General features: G+C 36.4%; 1 protein-coding gene across 1 annotated transcript in view; it reads left to right on the top strand.

Moving 5' to 3' along the window:
• Nucleotides 1-16,481, top strand: part of ADAM32 (ADAM metallopeptidase domain 32) — a 184,102-nt gene that overhangs the window by 54,185 nt on the left and 113,436 nt on the right. The window contains 3 exon segments of the mRNA XM_047717148.1: nt 146-214; nt 3,811-3,882; nt 4,079-4,245. Of these exon segments, the coding sequence (XP_047573104.1) occupies nt 146-214; nt 3,811-3,882; nt 4,079-4,245 (308 nt within the window).

Consider the following 16,481-nt stretch of genomic DNA (forward strand, 5'->3'; position numbering starts at 1 on the left):
TATCAAAACATCTAGCTTATACTTTAAATACATATAATTTTTGTCAGTTATACCTCTGTAAAGTGGAAAAATGATTTTAAAGGTTCAGAATAAACAATTTATGAAAGTTTTATATGCTTTTAAGTGCTTTTTTTCTTTTTTCTAGTTGGAATCAGCTGTTCCAGATTTAATTCCTCTTTATGTGGAAATGCATATTGTGGTGGATAAAGCTTTGGTATGTATTTTCCTTTTTCTTTGTTTTTAAATATTTGTTGTGAATGTCTAATTTTCCCAACTAGAAAGGAACTTGTATTTTATGGTGATTAACGTAACACATTAAAAAAAAAAAAGTAAAAACAAAACAAAACAAAAAAAACCCCAGCAATCTTTTTACTACATGTCTTAGAACAGTGGAAAAATTTGCAAACTGAGAAACGAAATACTCAAAATTACATATTTCTATTAGAAATGTTTTATTTGAACTCTCTAAATAAAAATCCTGAATAACAAAATGATTTTTAAGCTGATGCTTCATATCTTTAGAAACTCTCTCTACAGTATTTTCAGTGATGATATTTGTTTTAAGTGAAAATCTTTAAGCTTTTAGTATTTGTTTTTGGGCACTTGAAGAGCAGTATGTAGCCTGGGGAATGTTTTGTCCTATAAAGTTTTTATTGACCCAAAAGTGATGAGAGTATAACTATGAGAACTGCTTACATTAATGTATCAAGATTTTTTTTTTGGAGCAGTTTTTAAGGTTCACCTGGTCCAGTGTATTGTTTACCCGGTACAAACATACTTCTAAATCCCTGATTCCCAAAAACTATTTGAGGACCTCTTATGGCTTTATTTCCTCCATAGTTCAGAGATTTCAGAAAATGGGGAAAAATGTACTCTCCAGGTTATGTTCTGATGATGAACATTTGATTGTTACACCTCTGGAATACTACAGAGAATATGAATCAAACACATTATCAGTTCTACTTGTAGAATTGTAGAGCTTGTCAGGAAGCCAAAGTTGAGATTCAGAGACAGATAGAATTTAGAGAAGAATATGAAAATATTTGATTTATTAGAATATAGGGAAAGGGACAAATGGAACATTTAAGAAAAAATTAAGATATTTATAATAATAATCACTAAATTTCCAGGGAATATTCTGGATTATAAAAATAATTTTTTTCAGAATTATGTTACAAACTTTAAGGGTTGTTTTAAAAGCTTTTGTTCAAATTGTCAGGTTTAACCAGCTGTATGATGCTGATTAACGTCCATTTTCTATGTTTTTATACATATTTACATCTTCTTTAATAAAACAAACATTGAGCCTACTGTGACATCTATGTTACTAAAAATGCTGGGCATATAAAGGAGGACAGTAGTGATACTGTCTTCACTGAATTCCCAAATTTTAAATCCACAATTGTAGTCTAGTGAATTCAATGTTATGCTTGAAGGAAGCATATGGGAGTATGAAAACACAGTCCAATGATGGAGAAAGACATGGAAACACATAGCTATAACCTGGAGTACTATAAGAGCATGCAAGTAGGGGGTTTAAAATGTGTTTTATTATTACTCACGTATGATTGGGCCAACAGATCAGGAGACAAAATTGTTATTGGAGAGATCGTTTGTTACTCACAGTTCCCAAAAGGAGATAGTATGCCACATCCTGCAGAAGCCACATGGGGAAGTAACAAAATAGATAGGAAGCAGAGGGAGCCAGTGGAAAACATGGGCAGGAGACTGGATTATAACTTCTGTGGGAAAGAACCCTTGAGGCAAAGTAAACAGGTTTAGGGTTGTCTAGCTTGAATGATTTCAGTGGGTTCTGGGATGTAGGGGTTGTCTCTGGTTGGCTCTTTGGGTGATGAGGGCAGGGGAATAATGGCCTGGAGTGTGAGATCCTGAAAAGGGATGGTTTGTGGATTAGTTTGGATAATGAAGTGAGGGTGGGGCCAGGGAACACTTGGTGCAAAACTTTTCCTTGCAAAGACACATAAATATGAGCGAAGGTTCTTTAAAAACAACAATAACAACAAACAACCTGCAAGTTTGGTATGATTAATACAGTTGAAGAAGAAAAATGGAAAGGGACAAATTGAAGAACTAATACAATATTTGGATTTTATCCTAATGTTAATGGAGAGTCATTAAAAAGATTTTAAATAGGGGAGTGACAGGTTGGTATTTTCATTTTAGAATCATCATTTTTGTAATAGTGTAGGGACTGGATTGCTGATAGGATAGTTGGAGACATTTAAGAGACCGTTCCAGTAATCAAGCTGAACATTTACTAGTAAGTAGTATTAGTAATAGGAAAAAAGAAAAGCAATTTTAAAAGTTGCTGCTGAGGTTGAATTAGAAGGACTTAAATTGATTTAATTTATCCATTCACTTAAATTTATTGAGCATTGTGTAGATGCCAATTACTATTCTACTTATTGAGGATACAGCTGTGAACACAACAGAAAAAGTTCTGCTCTTTTGGAACTTCTGCTCTTAAGGAACTCTTATGATATTATTAATATCTATTAATACATTATTAGGTGCTTCATTCAGGCCTCATATCATTAATTTGGGAGGTCATAGATGATAATACCATTGATTAAAGTATTGGAAAGGTAAGTAGGACCATATTTTTGAGGAAGAATGATGACCTTCATTTTAGATACATTGAATTTGAGGGTCCTGTGGTACATGCAAGCGGTGCTGTACCTCAGAGAGATGATTTATAGATATGGAATTTGACATTGGCACATTCTACAAAGCTTATTTAGATTTCAGCAGTTGTATATACACTAATTTGTGTGTGTGTGTGGTTTTATGCACTAGGGTCACATATGTAGGCTTGTGTAATCATTGTCACGATCAAGACACTAAATAGACCATCACTACAAGACTCTTACATTTTTCTTAATAGTCACATCCATTTCTTCCTACTCCCCTATACTTCTTAACCTCTGGCAGTAACTAATCTGTTCTCTATTCCTTGAGTTTAGGAATATTGCAATATTGCATAAATGTTATCTTGTATATATCCTTTGGAGATTTTTCTAACACTTATCATAATTTTCTTAAGGTTTATCCAAATTGTTTCATTTATCAATAGTTTAGTCAGTTAGTTTTTATTAATGATTAATGATTCCATGGTATGAATGTACCGCAGTTTGTTTAACCAGTTAACCACTGAAGGACATATAAGTTGTTTCTAGTTTTGGACTAATAGGAATAAATTGTTATGAACATTTATGTTCAATGATATAATGTTCAATTTATGTTCATTTTTGAACATAATGTTCAATTTATGTGTTTTTTTTTTTTTTTTTTTTTTTTTGCGAGCATCAGTTTTTATTTCTTTAGGATAAATGCCCAGGAGGGTGGGAGGCCTGGGTAGCTCAGTTGGTTTGGCATCCCACTTGTGATTTTGGCTCAGGTCACGATCTCATCAGTTGTGGGATTGAGCCCCTTGTTGAAGATTCTCTTCCTCTGCCCCTACCCCCACTTGTGCTTGTTCTCTCACTCTTGAATAAATCTTAAAAAATATAAATAAATGCCCAGGAGAGCAATTGCTGGGTCATATGGTAAATATATTATTTGTTTTGAAAGAAGCTGCTAAACTTTCTGAGAGTGGCTGTACGATTTTACATTTCCACCAGCATATATGAGTGATCAAGTTTATATTCATTTTTAAAATTTGTTACTGTCTTAGTTTGAACTGTTCTAACCCCAAAGCACCCTCAAAGTTCTGAGAGTAGATGGAGAGTATATCTCAAACATATTATATAACAGATTATATTTAAATTTAAAATTAATTTTGTTTTTCAGTATGATTACTTGGGCTCTGATAGCATGATAGTAACAAATAAAGTCATTGAAATTATTGGCCTTGTAAATTCGGTAAGTATTTTTCTTTTCATACTTGTTAGAAAAATTTATACTAGTTTTGAAATTATAATTTCTATTAACTTCACTTGGCATTTCTGAATAATTAAGCCATCTATACAAACTGAGTATGGAATTGTCAAGCATTATTTTCTTCGTTATTATAAAATAACAAGGATTAATTTTTCATGTCTTTATCTCTTGTTTTTAGATGTTTGCCCAATTTAAAGTTACTGTTGTGCTGTCATCATTGGAGTTGTGGTCAGATAAAAATAAGATCTCTACAGTTGGTGAGGCAGATGAAGTATTGCGTAGATTTTTAAAATGGAAAAAGTTCTATCTAACTCTAAGGCCTCATGATATTGCATATTTATTCATGTAAGAATAATGTTTCACTATTCTTAGAAAACAGAGATCTGTGATAATAATATAGCTTATTTAGGGAACTTCTTTTGGTGACTATTAATACATTATTAGGTGCTTCATTCACGCCTCATATCCTCTTTCTGTTTGTCACTTAAAAAAAAAAAGCTTGCTAAAATTTGTTTCTGTGCTTATTAGCTCTTTACTAATGAGGGTATTGAGGTTTCTAGAGGTTAAACAATTTCAGGATTCTTGGATCTAGTGGTGTCCTTCTGGTTTGAACCCACAGGTTTGAACCCCAGAGCCCATAATCTTAACCACTACCTAAAATAATGGGATTTATCTTACAAAGTTTTTATTTTGTTATGAAGTTGGATCAAAGGCTTAGGAAAGGAGGTTCAAAACAGATTACCCTAATGAATTTTCTGCATTATTTTAAATATTAATTTTCTTTTTTGTTTTGTTCTAGTTTTTATTGTGGGGAGATTTCAAGCATAACAACAGTTGAGAAAGTAAAATAATCAATCCTTATGTACCTTACATATCCATAAAACAATTATCAACTAATGGCTAAATTTTTCTTTTTATCACCCCCTCAAACTCAATTATTTAAAGTAAATCCTTTTTTTTAGTCTTTCTAGCTTGTTATTTATTAAAAATAGATTCTCTATCCCTCCCTCACCCCTGCTAGCTCATCATAAGTGCACTCCTTAACCCTCATCATCCATTTAACCCATCCCCTTACCCACCTCCCCTCTGATAACTATAGAGAACAAACTGATGGTTAAGAATCTGTTTCTTAGTTTGCCTCTCCCTCTCTTTTCTTCCCTATACTCATTTCTTTTGTTTTCTAAGTTCCACATATGAATGAAATCATATGGTATTTGTCTTTCTCTCACTGACTTATTTCCCTTAGCATAATATTCTCGAGCTCCATCCTTGTCATTGCAAATGGCAAGATTTCATTCTTTTTCATGGCTGAGTTTGTATATACACACATATATATATACCACTTCCTCTTTATCTGTTCATCAGTTGATGGACACTTGGGCTTTTTCCATTATTTGGCTATTGTACATAATGTTGCTATAAATATTGGGATATGTGTCCCTTTGAATTAGTATTTTTGTATTCTTTGAGTAAATACCTAGTACATTTGCTGGATCCTAGAGTAGTCCTATTTCTACCTTTTTGAGGAACCTCCATACTATTTTCCAGAGTGGCTGCATCACTTTGCATTCCTACCAACAGTGCAAAAGTGTTCCCCCTTCTCTACATCCTTGCCACACCTGTTGTTTCTTGTGTTGTTGGTGTTAGCCATTCTCACAGGTATGAGGAGTTATCTTATTGAAGTTTTGATTGAACCTCCTGCTGATGAGTGATGTTGAGTAGCTTTTCATATGTCTGTTGGCCATCTGTATGTCTTGTTTGGAAAAAAGTCTAGTCATGTCTTCTGCTCATTTTAATTGGATTATTCATTTTTTTGTGTTGAGTTGTATAAGTTCTTATATATTTTGGATACTTACCCTTTTGCACATAGGTCATTTGAAAATATCTTGACCCATTCCAAAGATTTCCATTTAGTTTTGTTGAATACTTCCTTCACTGGGCAGAAACTTTTTATCTTGATGAAGTACCAATAGTTTATTTTTGCTTTTGTTTCCTTTGCCTCAGGAGACATATCTAGGAAGAAGTTGTTAAGGGCCAGTGTCAGAGAGGGTTACTGCTTGTGTTATCCTCTAGGATTTTCATGGTTCCATGTCTCACCTTTACATCTTGAATCCATTTTGAATTTTTTTTTTTTGTATGGTGTAAGAATGTGGTCCTGTTTAATTCTTTTGCGTGTTGTTTTCCAGTTTTTCCAACACCATTTGTTGAAGAGACTATCTTTTTAAAAAAATGTACATATAATGTATTACTTGTTTCAGGGGTACAGGTCTGTGATTTATCAGTCTTACACAATTCACGGCACTCACGATAGCACATTACCTCCCCAGTGTCCATCACCCAGCCAACTTATCCATTCCATCCCACATCCCCTCCAGCAACCCTCAGTTCATTTCCTGAGATTAAGAGTCTCTTATGGTTTGTCTTCCTCTCTGGTTTCATCTTGTTTCATTTTTCCCTACCTTCCCCTATGATCCTCTCTGTCTTGTTTCTTAAATTCCTCATGTCAGTGAGATCGTATGATAATTGTCTTTCATTTTTTTTTACACCATACAAAAAAGATAAACTAAAGGTGGCTCAAAGACCTAAATTTCAGACATGAAGCCATAAAATTCCTGGAAGAAAATATAGACAGCAATTTTTTTCACATCAGCCATAGAACTATTTTTCTAGATCTGCCCTCTGGAATGGGAAACAAAAACACAATTGAACTATTAGGACTACACAAAAATAAAAATCTGCACCATTAAGGAAACCATCAGCAAAGCAAAAAGGCTTTGCTTTTGCAACTGATATATCTGATAAATGGTTACTATCCAAAATATATAATGAACTTATATAACTCAACAGCAATAAAACAAATAATCTGGTTAAAAATGATCAGTAAACTTGAATAGACATTTATCTAAGGAAGATGTACAGAGGAACACTAACACATGAAAAGATGCTCAACATTACTAATCATCAGGGAAATGCAAATCAAAACCACATTAGATAGCACCCCATACCTATCAGAATGGCTAAAATAAAAAAGACAAGGGGGCACCTAGGTGGCTTGGTCAGTTAAGCACTTGACTCATGATTTGGGCTCAGGTCATGATCTCAGGGTTGTGAGATTGAGTCCTGCATTGGGTTCTGGACTAGGCATGGAGCCAGCTTAAGATTCTCTCCCTCTGCCCCTCCACCCCATTCACCCACTCTCTGTCTCAACAATTGTTAGCAAAAATGTGGAGAAAAAGGAATCCTTATGCCCTGTTGGTGGGAACACAATTGGAACTGCTGTGAAAAACAGTATGAAGTTTTCTCAAAAAAAAAAAAAAAAAAAAAAAAGAATTGCCATCTGATCTAGTAATTTCACAATTTGATATATCCAAAGAAAACAAAAACACTACTTCAAAAAGATATATGCACCCCTATGTGTATTGCAACTTTACTTACAATAGCCAAGATATGAAAGCAACCCTAGTGTCCATTGATAGATGAATGGGTAAAGAAGAAGTGGTATACATACACAATGGAATATTATTAAGCTATCAAAAGGAATGAAATCTTGCCATTTGCCACAACATGGATTAACCTAGAGAGAAAAATGTTAAGTTAAATAAGTCAGGGATGGTTAAATTACATATGATTTCACAAATATGTGGGATTTAAGAAACAAAATAAAAATGAAAAAAGAGAAAAATAAATGGACTTTTAAACACAGAGAACAAACTGGTATCTGCCATAGGAAAGTGGGTGGGTAGCTAGGTGAAATAGATAAAAGGGTTTAAGAGTACAGTTATCTTGATGAGCACCAAGAAATGTATAGAATTGTTGAGTCATTATACTGTACACCTGAAACTAATATAAGACCGTATGTTTGTTATGCTTGAATAAAAAAAGAACAGAATGAAAAGGCAACCTATAGAAGATATTTTCAAATCATATGCCTAGTGTTTAATATCCAGAATATATAAGGAACAATAAATATTAACAGCAAAAAGACAGTCTCATTAAAAATGGACAAAGGACTTAAAGAGACATTTCTCCAGATAAGATCTATAAGTGTCCAATAAGCACATTAAGAAATCTTTGTCAATACTAATCATTAGAGGAATGCAAATCAAGAAATAGACACACTGAATCTAGAAAGACTTTTTTCTGAGAAAATCTAAGCTACATATAGAAAAGTTTTTTTCTGAGAAAAAAAAATCTACGCTACTGCTACACATCAGATGAACAAGAAAAAAACTCATATTGAAACAGGTAGGAGAGACTGAGACACAGTCTCACCATAAATGGTCTCTCAGAACTTGGGGGAACTCGTAACTCTGAGCTTCTTTCTGAGGAACTAATAGCTTAAATCCTACATCTAACAACCCAGCTTTTAAGACAGCGCCTGAGAGGCAAGCCCACAAGACATCTAGATTTGAAAGCTGATAAGGCTTGCATCATAAGATCCACAGGCTACAGGGAATTGGGAAATTTTTCTTAAGGGCTCATCAGACTCTGAGTCTATCCCATAGGGCCTAGAACACACAGAGTGGACAGAGATGCCCAGTCTTCCTCTGAAAGTAGAAATTTAACACACATCTATGGGCCTAATGAATTACCATTAGGTGCCATATTTGTGCTTTCCTTCTGCATTACTGTAGGTTGCTGGAATTTCCAGAAAGACATTGCGCACTTATCTGGTGCAACGGTTTCTGTGGCTGCTGCCCAAGGGATACCTGTTGGATCACCTGATGGTCAGTGGGGCTTAATTTTGTGGGTACTATAGGACTGTAGTTAATGGAGAAATAGTTCTTGACTGGCTACAGTGCACAGGGCACAGTACAAAGATAGGAAACTGAAATGCACCCCCAATCTTTCTGTGAAAGAGGCCTATTAGTTATCTTCATAGCTCTGGCCTGAGGGCCATAGTTAAGCACACATTGAATTGAACACACATCTAGAGTCTGATTATAATCCTCTTCAGAGGCTGGGGAGGCTAGCAGGTGCCATCTTCATGCTCTTCCTTTGTGCATCCCGAAGTCTTTGGTGTCTCTAAGAAAGGAGCTTGTGCACATGTCTGGTGCCCTAAACTTAAGAGGCTACTGCCCAGAGTATACATCCCTTAATAGCCTGACTTTGATGGCCAGAGGGACTTGTGTTCACAGGGTGATGGGGTGGTAACAAAGAAATGGTTCTTAACTGGCTATCACCACAGGGTTCAGCACAGAAGGAATAGACCAAAATGCCAGTTTCTCTGTGCTTCCCTAAAAGAGGTATATTTGCCTTAATGTCTGGTTTCCAGTCCGCCTGAATCTAGATGCTGACTGACACCCTCCCATTTGGGGCAGTGACAGGTCTTAGGATACCATCAAGTAGTGGGACCCTCTAAAAATAAAGTAACCTGCTTGAACACCAAGATGTTTGAGAGATTACCAGAAGAAGAACAAGGTTAAATGATAACTTTATATTCTATACTACTAGGCCACTCCTTTAAGACTGAGAGATAACTGATTTATTTAATGCATAGAAACTAACACAAAGTCAAGGAAAATGGAAAACAGGAATATGTTGCAAATGAAAGACTAAGATAAAACTTCAGAAAAAGATCTTAATGAAATAGATATAAGTGATTTACCTGATAAAGAGCTCAAAATAATGGTCTTAAAGATGCTCTTTGAACTCAGGATTGTATGGAAAAGGTGAGAATTTCATTAAAAGAGAAAATGTTAGAAATATAAAATAGAAGTTACAGAGCTAAAGATATAATAACCGAATGGAAAAATATATAGAATTCAACAGCATACTAGATGAAATGGAAGAAAGGATCAGTGAACTAAAATCTCACCCCGTCAGAGCAGCAAATAGAAAAAGAGAGGAAAAGCATAAATAGCATAAGGGACTTGTGGGAGAACATCAAGCAGACTAATATTCACATTGCAGCCCTATCAGCAAGAGATAGGAGAAAGGAGTAGAAAACTTTGGTGGAGAAATAATGGCTGAAAATTTCCCTAACCTGGGGAAGGAAATACACATTCAGATCCAGGAATTCCAGAGAGGCCAAGTAAGACAAAGCCAAAGAGACTCACACCAAGACACATTAATATCAAATTGTCAAAAGTTAAAGGGGAGGGAATTTTAAATGTAGCAAGGACCCCCCCATATTGTTACATATAAGGGAACCCCATAACACTGTTTGCAGATTTTTCAGCAGAAACTTTCCATGCCAGGAAAAAGTTACATGATATATTTAAAGTGCTGACAGAAAAAAAATGTTAATTAAGAATACTGTACTTGGAAAAATTGAAGGAGACATAAAGAGTGTTCCAACAAGCAAAAGCTAAAGGACATCATCACCACTAACTAGACCAATATTACAAGAAATGTTAAAGGAATATTGTTTCAGCTTAAATGAGATGGACCGTAATTGTAACAAGAAAACACATGGAAGTGTAAATCTCACTCATAAAGTAAATAAATAGTAAAATCCAGATTAGTCTAATGTTGTAAAGGGGGTGTGTTCATCACTTATAAAGCTAGAAAAGGTTTAAAGACAAAGTAGTAAACACAACTATAATTTTTTAGAGGATACACAAAAAGATGTAAGTTATGACATCATAACAAAATGGGGTGGAGGAACACTCATTAAAATGTGTTCAAAGTTAGGTTGTTATCACCTTGAAGTAGACTTATAATTTGTTTTATGAAAGCCTCATGGTAACCACAAAAGTAAAACTTATAGTATAAATACAAAAGATAACATGCAATAAATGCGTGCATACATTACACCAAATCATCAAATCAGCAAGATAAGGAGAAATGAAAGGGCAGTTAGTTATAAAGCAGCCAGAAAACAATAAAGTGGCAATAAGAACTTAGCTATTGGTTGGGACTTCAGGGATGTTGGCAGAATAGGAGGAACCGAAGCTTACCTTGTCCCAGAGGCACACCTAGAGAAAAGCCACATTAGTGTAGCTAACCCAGAAAATGACCCAAAGACTGGCAAAACAGACTTTCCACAGTTACTCATAGAGAGGAGGCCATATCCAAATGGGTAGGGGTGGAGAGACAGAGTCACAAGCTAAATTCCCAGTGAAACCAACCGCAAACAGGAGGGACATCACAATCATGGGAAAGGAAGAGGAGTGGACCACATACTAGGCACCGCAGACATAGGGGACCTCTATGGGAAGATGAATCTCCATAATCTTTGGCTTTAAAACCCAGTGGAGCTTAACTTCATGAGTTTTACAATGGGGCAACAGGAAATTGAGTCCCTGCCCTTAAAAAGCCAGCATAACAAACAACCTCACTGAAATAGAGCATAGAAGACACAGTTTGAAAAGTGCCAGAGATATACATGAAGGAGATTTACTTAATAGCCTCAGAATGTGTGCTGGAGGGCCAGGGATCTGTAGGGGACTTCTCTAAGAGCAAAAGAGTTGGTGGGTGCCATTTCTTTTCCCCACTGACCTCCAGCCTAGATACCCTGACACCTCTGGTGACCAGCATGAACACTCTCTACCTACCTTGCTAATACTGTGTGCCCTGCTCTTGCATTCTGCAGATCTGCCCATTCTAACCCTCCCACTCTGCAAGAGTCCCTCCAAAGTGGCTCTTGCTTTATCACATCCTGCAAGCAGCCATGGCAGGGACCAGCACCACTCCAAAGTGACCCCTGCCCCTGGGGAAGGAGACTGTTGCCATACACACTACTAATTTGACTGCAGCTCCAGCAGATGGACTGGAGGCACACATTTGATTTGACTGCGGTCCCCACCCACCAAAAGAAATCTCTCAGGGGTGAGTACAGTGAGAGAGCTCTGTTTTTCAGGGTCACTGCGGCCCTGGCAGACAGACTGGGAGCAGGCATCTGGTCTGATTGCTGGCCCTGCCCACCAGCAAAAGCTTCTCATGGGACGAGGGAGGGAGAGCACCCTGAACCCCGACAGACAGACAAAGGGCAGGCATCTGATTTGACTGCAGGCCCTACTTACCAGTGAAAGCCTCTCAAGATAATGCGAAGGGAGTGCCCTGCAGTTTGCTATGACTGCAGCTCCAGAAATGGGGTGAGGGCAAATATGTGGTCTGATTGCTGACACCATCCAACTATAAGCTCACATTGGCTCAGACAGGCCCTTTTTATTTTTTTTTAAGTTTTAATTGAAATTGGTTAGTTAACATGCAGTGTAATATTAGTTTCAGGTGTACCGTGATTCAGCACTTCATACATCATCACAAGTGCTCTCCTTAAACCCCATCACCTGTTTCACCCATCCCCTCACTCACCTCCCCTCTTGTAACCATCAGTTTGTTCTTTATAGTTAAGAGTCTGTTTCTTGGTTTAAGTTTCTCTCTTCTCTTTGCTTGTTTGTTTTGTTTCTAAAATCTACGTATGAGTGAAATCATACGGTATTTGTGGTCTTCGTCTGATTTGGGGATCAAGATAACGCTAGCCTCATAGAGTTTGGAAGTTTTTCTTTCATTTCTATTTTTTGAAACAGCTTCAGAAGAGTAGGCATTAATTCTTTTTTAAATGATTGGTAGAATTCCCCTGGAAGTCATCCGGCCCTGGGCTCTTGTTTGTTGGGAGATTTTTGATTACTGCTTCAATTTCCTTGCTGGTTATGGGTCTGCTTATGCTTCCTATTACTTCCTGTTTCAGTTTTGGTAGTTTATACCTCTCTAGGAATGCGTCCATTTCTTCCAAATTGTCTAATTTTTTGGCATACAATTGCTTATAATATGTTCTAATATAATATAATATAATATATATTATATATGTATAATATAATGCTATAATATGTTCTTATAATTGTATTTCTTCGGTGTTGGTTGTGATCTCTTCTCTTTCATTCATGATTTTATTTATTTGGGTCCCTTCTCTTTTCTTTTGGAAAAGAAAAAGAAAAAAATACCCAACTCTGCCACACTCAGGCACCCTCAGTCTTTTTGTGACCCTGCGGATCCTCAGGCCACACAGGTCTGCCTAGGGTTCTGCCCCTACTTAGCCACCTGAGTGCCTTTCAGGGGGGACATTCCTCACTGGAGCAGACTTCTAAAAGTTCCAATTTTGTACTCTGCTGATATATCACTTTCTGGTGCCAGCTTATGGAGGCTCCCTCCCACTGTGGTTTTATCTTCCCATATATTACCTCGGATTCAGTTCTCTGTACCTCCTCCATTGAAGAAAGTGGTCGCTTTTCTATCTGTAGAGTCCCAGCTATTCTTTTCTTAGATCTCTGGTTGTGTTTGCAGGTGTTCAGAATGGTTTGATAGCTATCTAGCTGAATTTCTGGGTCCAGACAAAACCAAGGTCTCCTCTTCCTCTGCCATCTTGGACACCTCCTACAAAATAAGTCTTAATATATTCAAGAAGATCTAAAGCATATCTGACATCTTTTCTGATCATAATTTTAGGAAACTAGAAATCAACACAAGAAGGAAACTGGAAAATTCACAAATATATAGAATTTGAACATCATGCTACTGAAAAAATTATGGGTCAAAAAACTCAAAAGAGAAAACAAAAAGTACCTTGAGATAGGTGAAAAGTTTATTAAATTTGTGTATCTTTACAAAGAACTAGCTCTTCATTTATTTGATCTTTTCCATTGATTTTTTTTTTTTTTGGCCTTCATTTCATTTACTTCTGCTCTGATCTTTATTATTTCCTTCATTCTACTAACTTTGGGCTTGTTCTTTTTCTGGTTCCTGTAGTTATAAGGTTAGACTGAGATTTTTCTTGTTTTTTTGAGGTAGGACTTATTGCCATCAATTTTCCTTTTAGAATTGTTTTCTCTGAGTGCCATTGTGTTTTTGTTTTCATCTGTCTCTATGCATTTTTAAAAATTTCCTCTTTGATTTCTTAGTTGACCTATTGGTTGTTTAGTAGCACGTTATTTAATCTCCACATGTTTGGTTTTTATAGTTTTTTTCTTCCTTGTAATTGATTTTTAGTTTCTTATTTTTTTTTTAAAGATTTTATTTTATTTATTTGACAGAGAGAGATCCAAGTAGGCAGAGAGGCAGGCAGAGAGAGAGGAAGGGAAGCAGGCTCCCTGCTGAGCAGAGAGCCCGATGCAGGACTCGATCCCAAGACCCTGAGATCATGACCTGAGCCGAAGGCAGCGGCTTAACCCACTGAGCCACCCAGGCGCCCCTCTAGTTTCTTATTGTTGTGGTCAGAAAAGATGACTGATACAATTTCAGTCTTTTTAAATTTGTTGAGACTTTATTTTATGACCTACCTTGACCTATCCTGGAGCATGTTCCATGTGCACTTGAAAGAATGTATATTCTGTTGTTTTTGTATGAAATGTACTGTGTATTTACCTGTTAAATCCATCAGGTTTAAAGTATTGCTCAAAGATACTGTTTCCTTATTGGTTTTATATGTGGGTGACCTATTAATAGATGTAAATGGAGTTCAAAGTCCACTACTGTTTTTTACATTATTGTCAATTTCTCCCTTTATATTGGTTAATCTTTTCTTTATATACTTAGATATTCCAATGTTGGGTGCATAGATATTTGTAATATTCTCTTGTTGGACTGATTCCTTTTAACAGTATTGTTATTGCTATTGTTATTCTTTGTCTCTTTACAGTTTTTTTTTTTTTAAAGATTTATTTATTTATTTGACAGAGAGAGAGAGAGAGACAGTGAGAGAGGGAACACAAGCTGCGGGAGTCGGAGAGGGAGAAGGAGGCTTCCCACTGAGCAGGGAACAGGTGCGAGGCTTGGTCCCAGAACCCTGGGATCATGACCTGAGCCGAAGGCAGACGCTTAATGACTGGGCCACCCAGTCACCCCTGCAGTCTTTGTTTTAAAGTCTATTTTGTTCAACATAAGAATTGCTATCCTGGCTTTTTTCCCTCCACTTTCATTTGCATGGAATAGCTTTCTTCATCCCTTCACTTTGAGTCTGTATGTATCTTTGGGCCTAAAGTAAGAGTCTAATAGGCAGCAAAAGATGGTGCTTTTTACCTATTTTGCCACCCTGTGTCTCGACTGGAACATTTGGACCATTAAAATTTAAAGAAATTATTGATAGGTATAGTCCTTCGCAATTTTGTTTTCTGGTTGTTTTTGTTCTCTGTTGCTTTCTTCTTCTCTTGATCTCTTTCCTTGTGATTGATGAGTTTATATAGTGTTATGTTTGGCTCTCTTTATTTTATGTTTATTTATTATAGGTTTTGGGTCTGTGGTTACTATGATGTTCACATATAGCATCCTAAGTGTATAACAGTCTATATTTAAAGTTTATGATCTTTTTGTTTTTTTACTCCCTTCTTCACATTTTATATATATGTTGTCATACTTTATATCCTTTAACTCATAATTTGCTTCTAATTATGGATTTTTTTCCACTTAAAGAAGTCCCTTTAACATTTTTATTATAAGGAGGTTTAGTCGTGGTAAAATCCTTTTACTTTTGTTCCAATGATAAACTCTTTATCTCTCTTTCAATTCCAAATGATAACCTTGCCAGGTAGAGTATTCTTGGTTGTAAGTTCTTTTCTTTTCAGCACTTTGAATATATCATGCCACTCTCTTCTGGTTTGCAGTTTCTGCTGAAAAGTCAACTGATGGTCTTGTGGGGTTTTCCTTGAATGTAAGTAGTTGTTTCTTTCTTACTGCTTTTAACATTCCCAGTCTTTAACTTCTGACATTTTAGCTGTTATGTGTTGTGGTGTGGACCTTCTTGGGTTCGTCTTGTTTGCAACTCTCTGCACTTCCTGAGCCTGGCTGTGTATTGCCTTCTCGATGTTAGGGAAGTTTTTACCTATTATTTTTTTTAAAGATTTTATTTATTTAATTGAGAGAGAGAGTGAGAGGGAGAGCTAGGAGGGAGAAGCAGATGCCCCATTGAGTGGAGAGCCCAATGTAGGGCTTGATCCCAGAGCCCTGAGGTCATGACCCAAGCCAAAGGCAGACCCTTTTTTTTTTTTTTTTAAGATTTTATTTATTTATTTGACAGAGAGATCACAAGCAGGCAGAGAGGCAGGCAGAGAGAGAGGAGGAAGCAGGCTCCCCGCTGAGCAGAGAGCCCGACGTGGGGCTCGATCTTAGGACTCTGAGATCATGACCTGAGCCGAAGGCAGCGGCTAACCCACTGAGCCACCCAGGCACCCCCAAAGGCAGACCCTTAATTGACTGAGCCACCCAGCTGCCCCTACCTATTATTTCAAATACGTTTTCTGCTCCTTTCTCCTTTTCTTCTTGGGTCCTAATGATAAAGGGAATATTTGTTTGTTTCATGTTGTCCAATGAGTTCCTTAACCTATTTTCACTTTCTAAAAACGCCTTTTTCTTTTTACTGTTTAGCTTGGATGCTTTCCATGACCCTGTCTTCCAGATTGCTGATCCATTCTTCTGCAGCTACTAATCTATTGATTCTATCTAGATTATTTTTCTTTTAGTTATTGCATCCTTCAAGTCAGATTGGTTTTTAAAAAATATTTTCTTTTTACTCAAGGTCTCACTGAGTTTTTCCACTTTTTCTGATCATCTCAGTGAACATCTTTTATGATTATCACTATAAATTCTTTCTGAGGCATATTGCATATCTCTTTTTCATTAGTTGTTTTTCTGATGTCTTTTTCTTT

The sequence above is a fragment of the Lutra lutra genome, chromosome 2 (assembly GCF_902655055.1).
Source record: "Lutra lutra chromosome 2, mLutLut1.2, whole genome shotgun sequence".
NCBI lineage: Eukaryota > Metazoa > Chordata > Mammalia > Carnivora > Mustelidae > Lutra > Lutra lutra.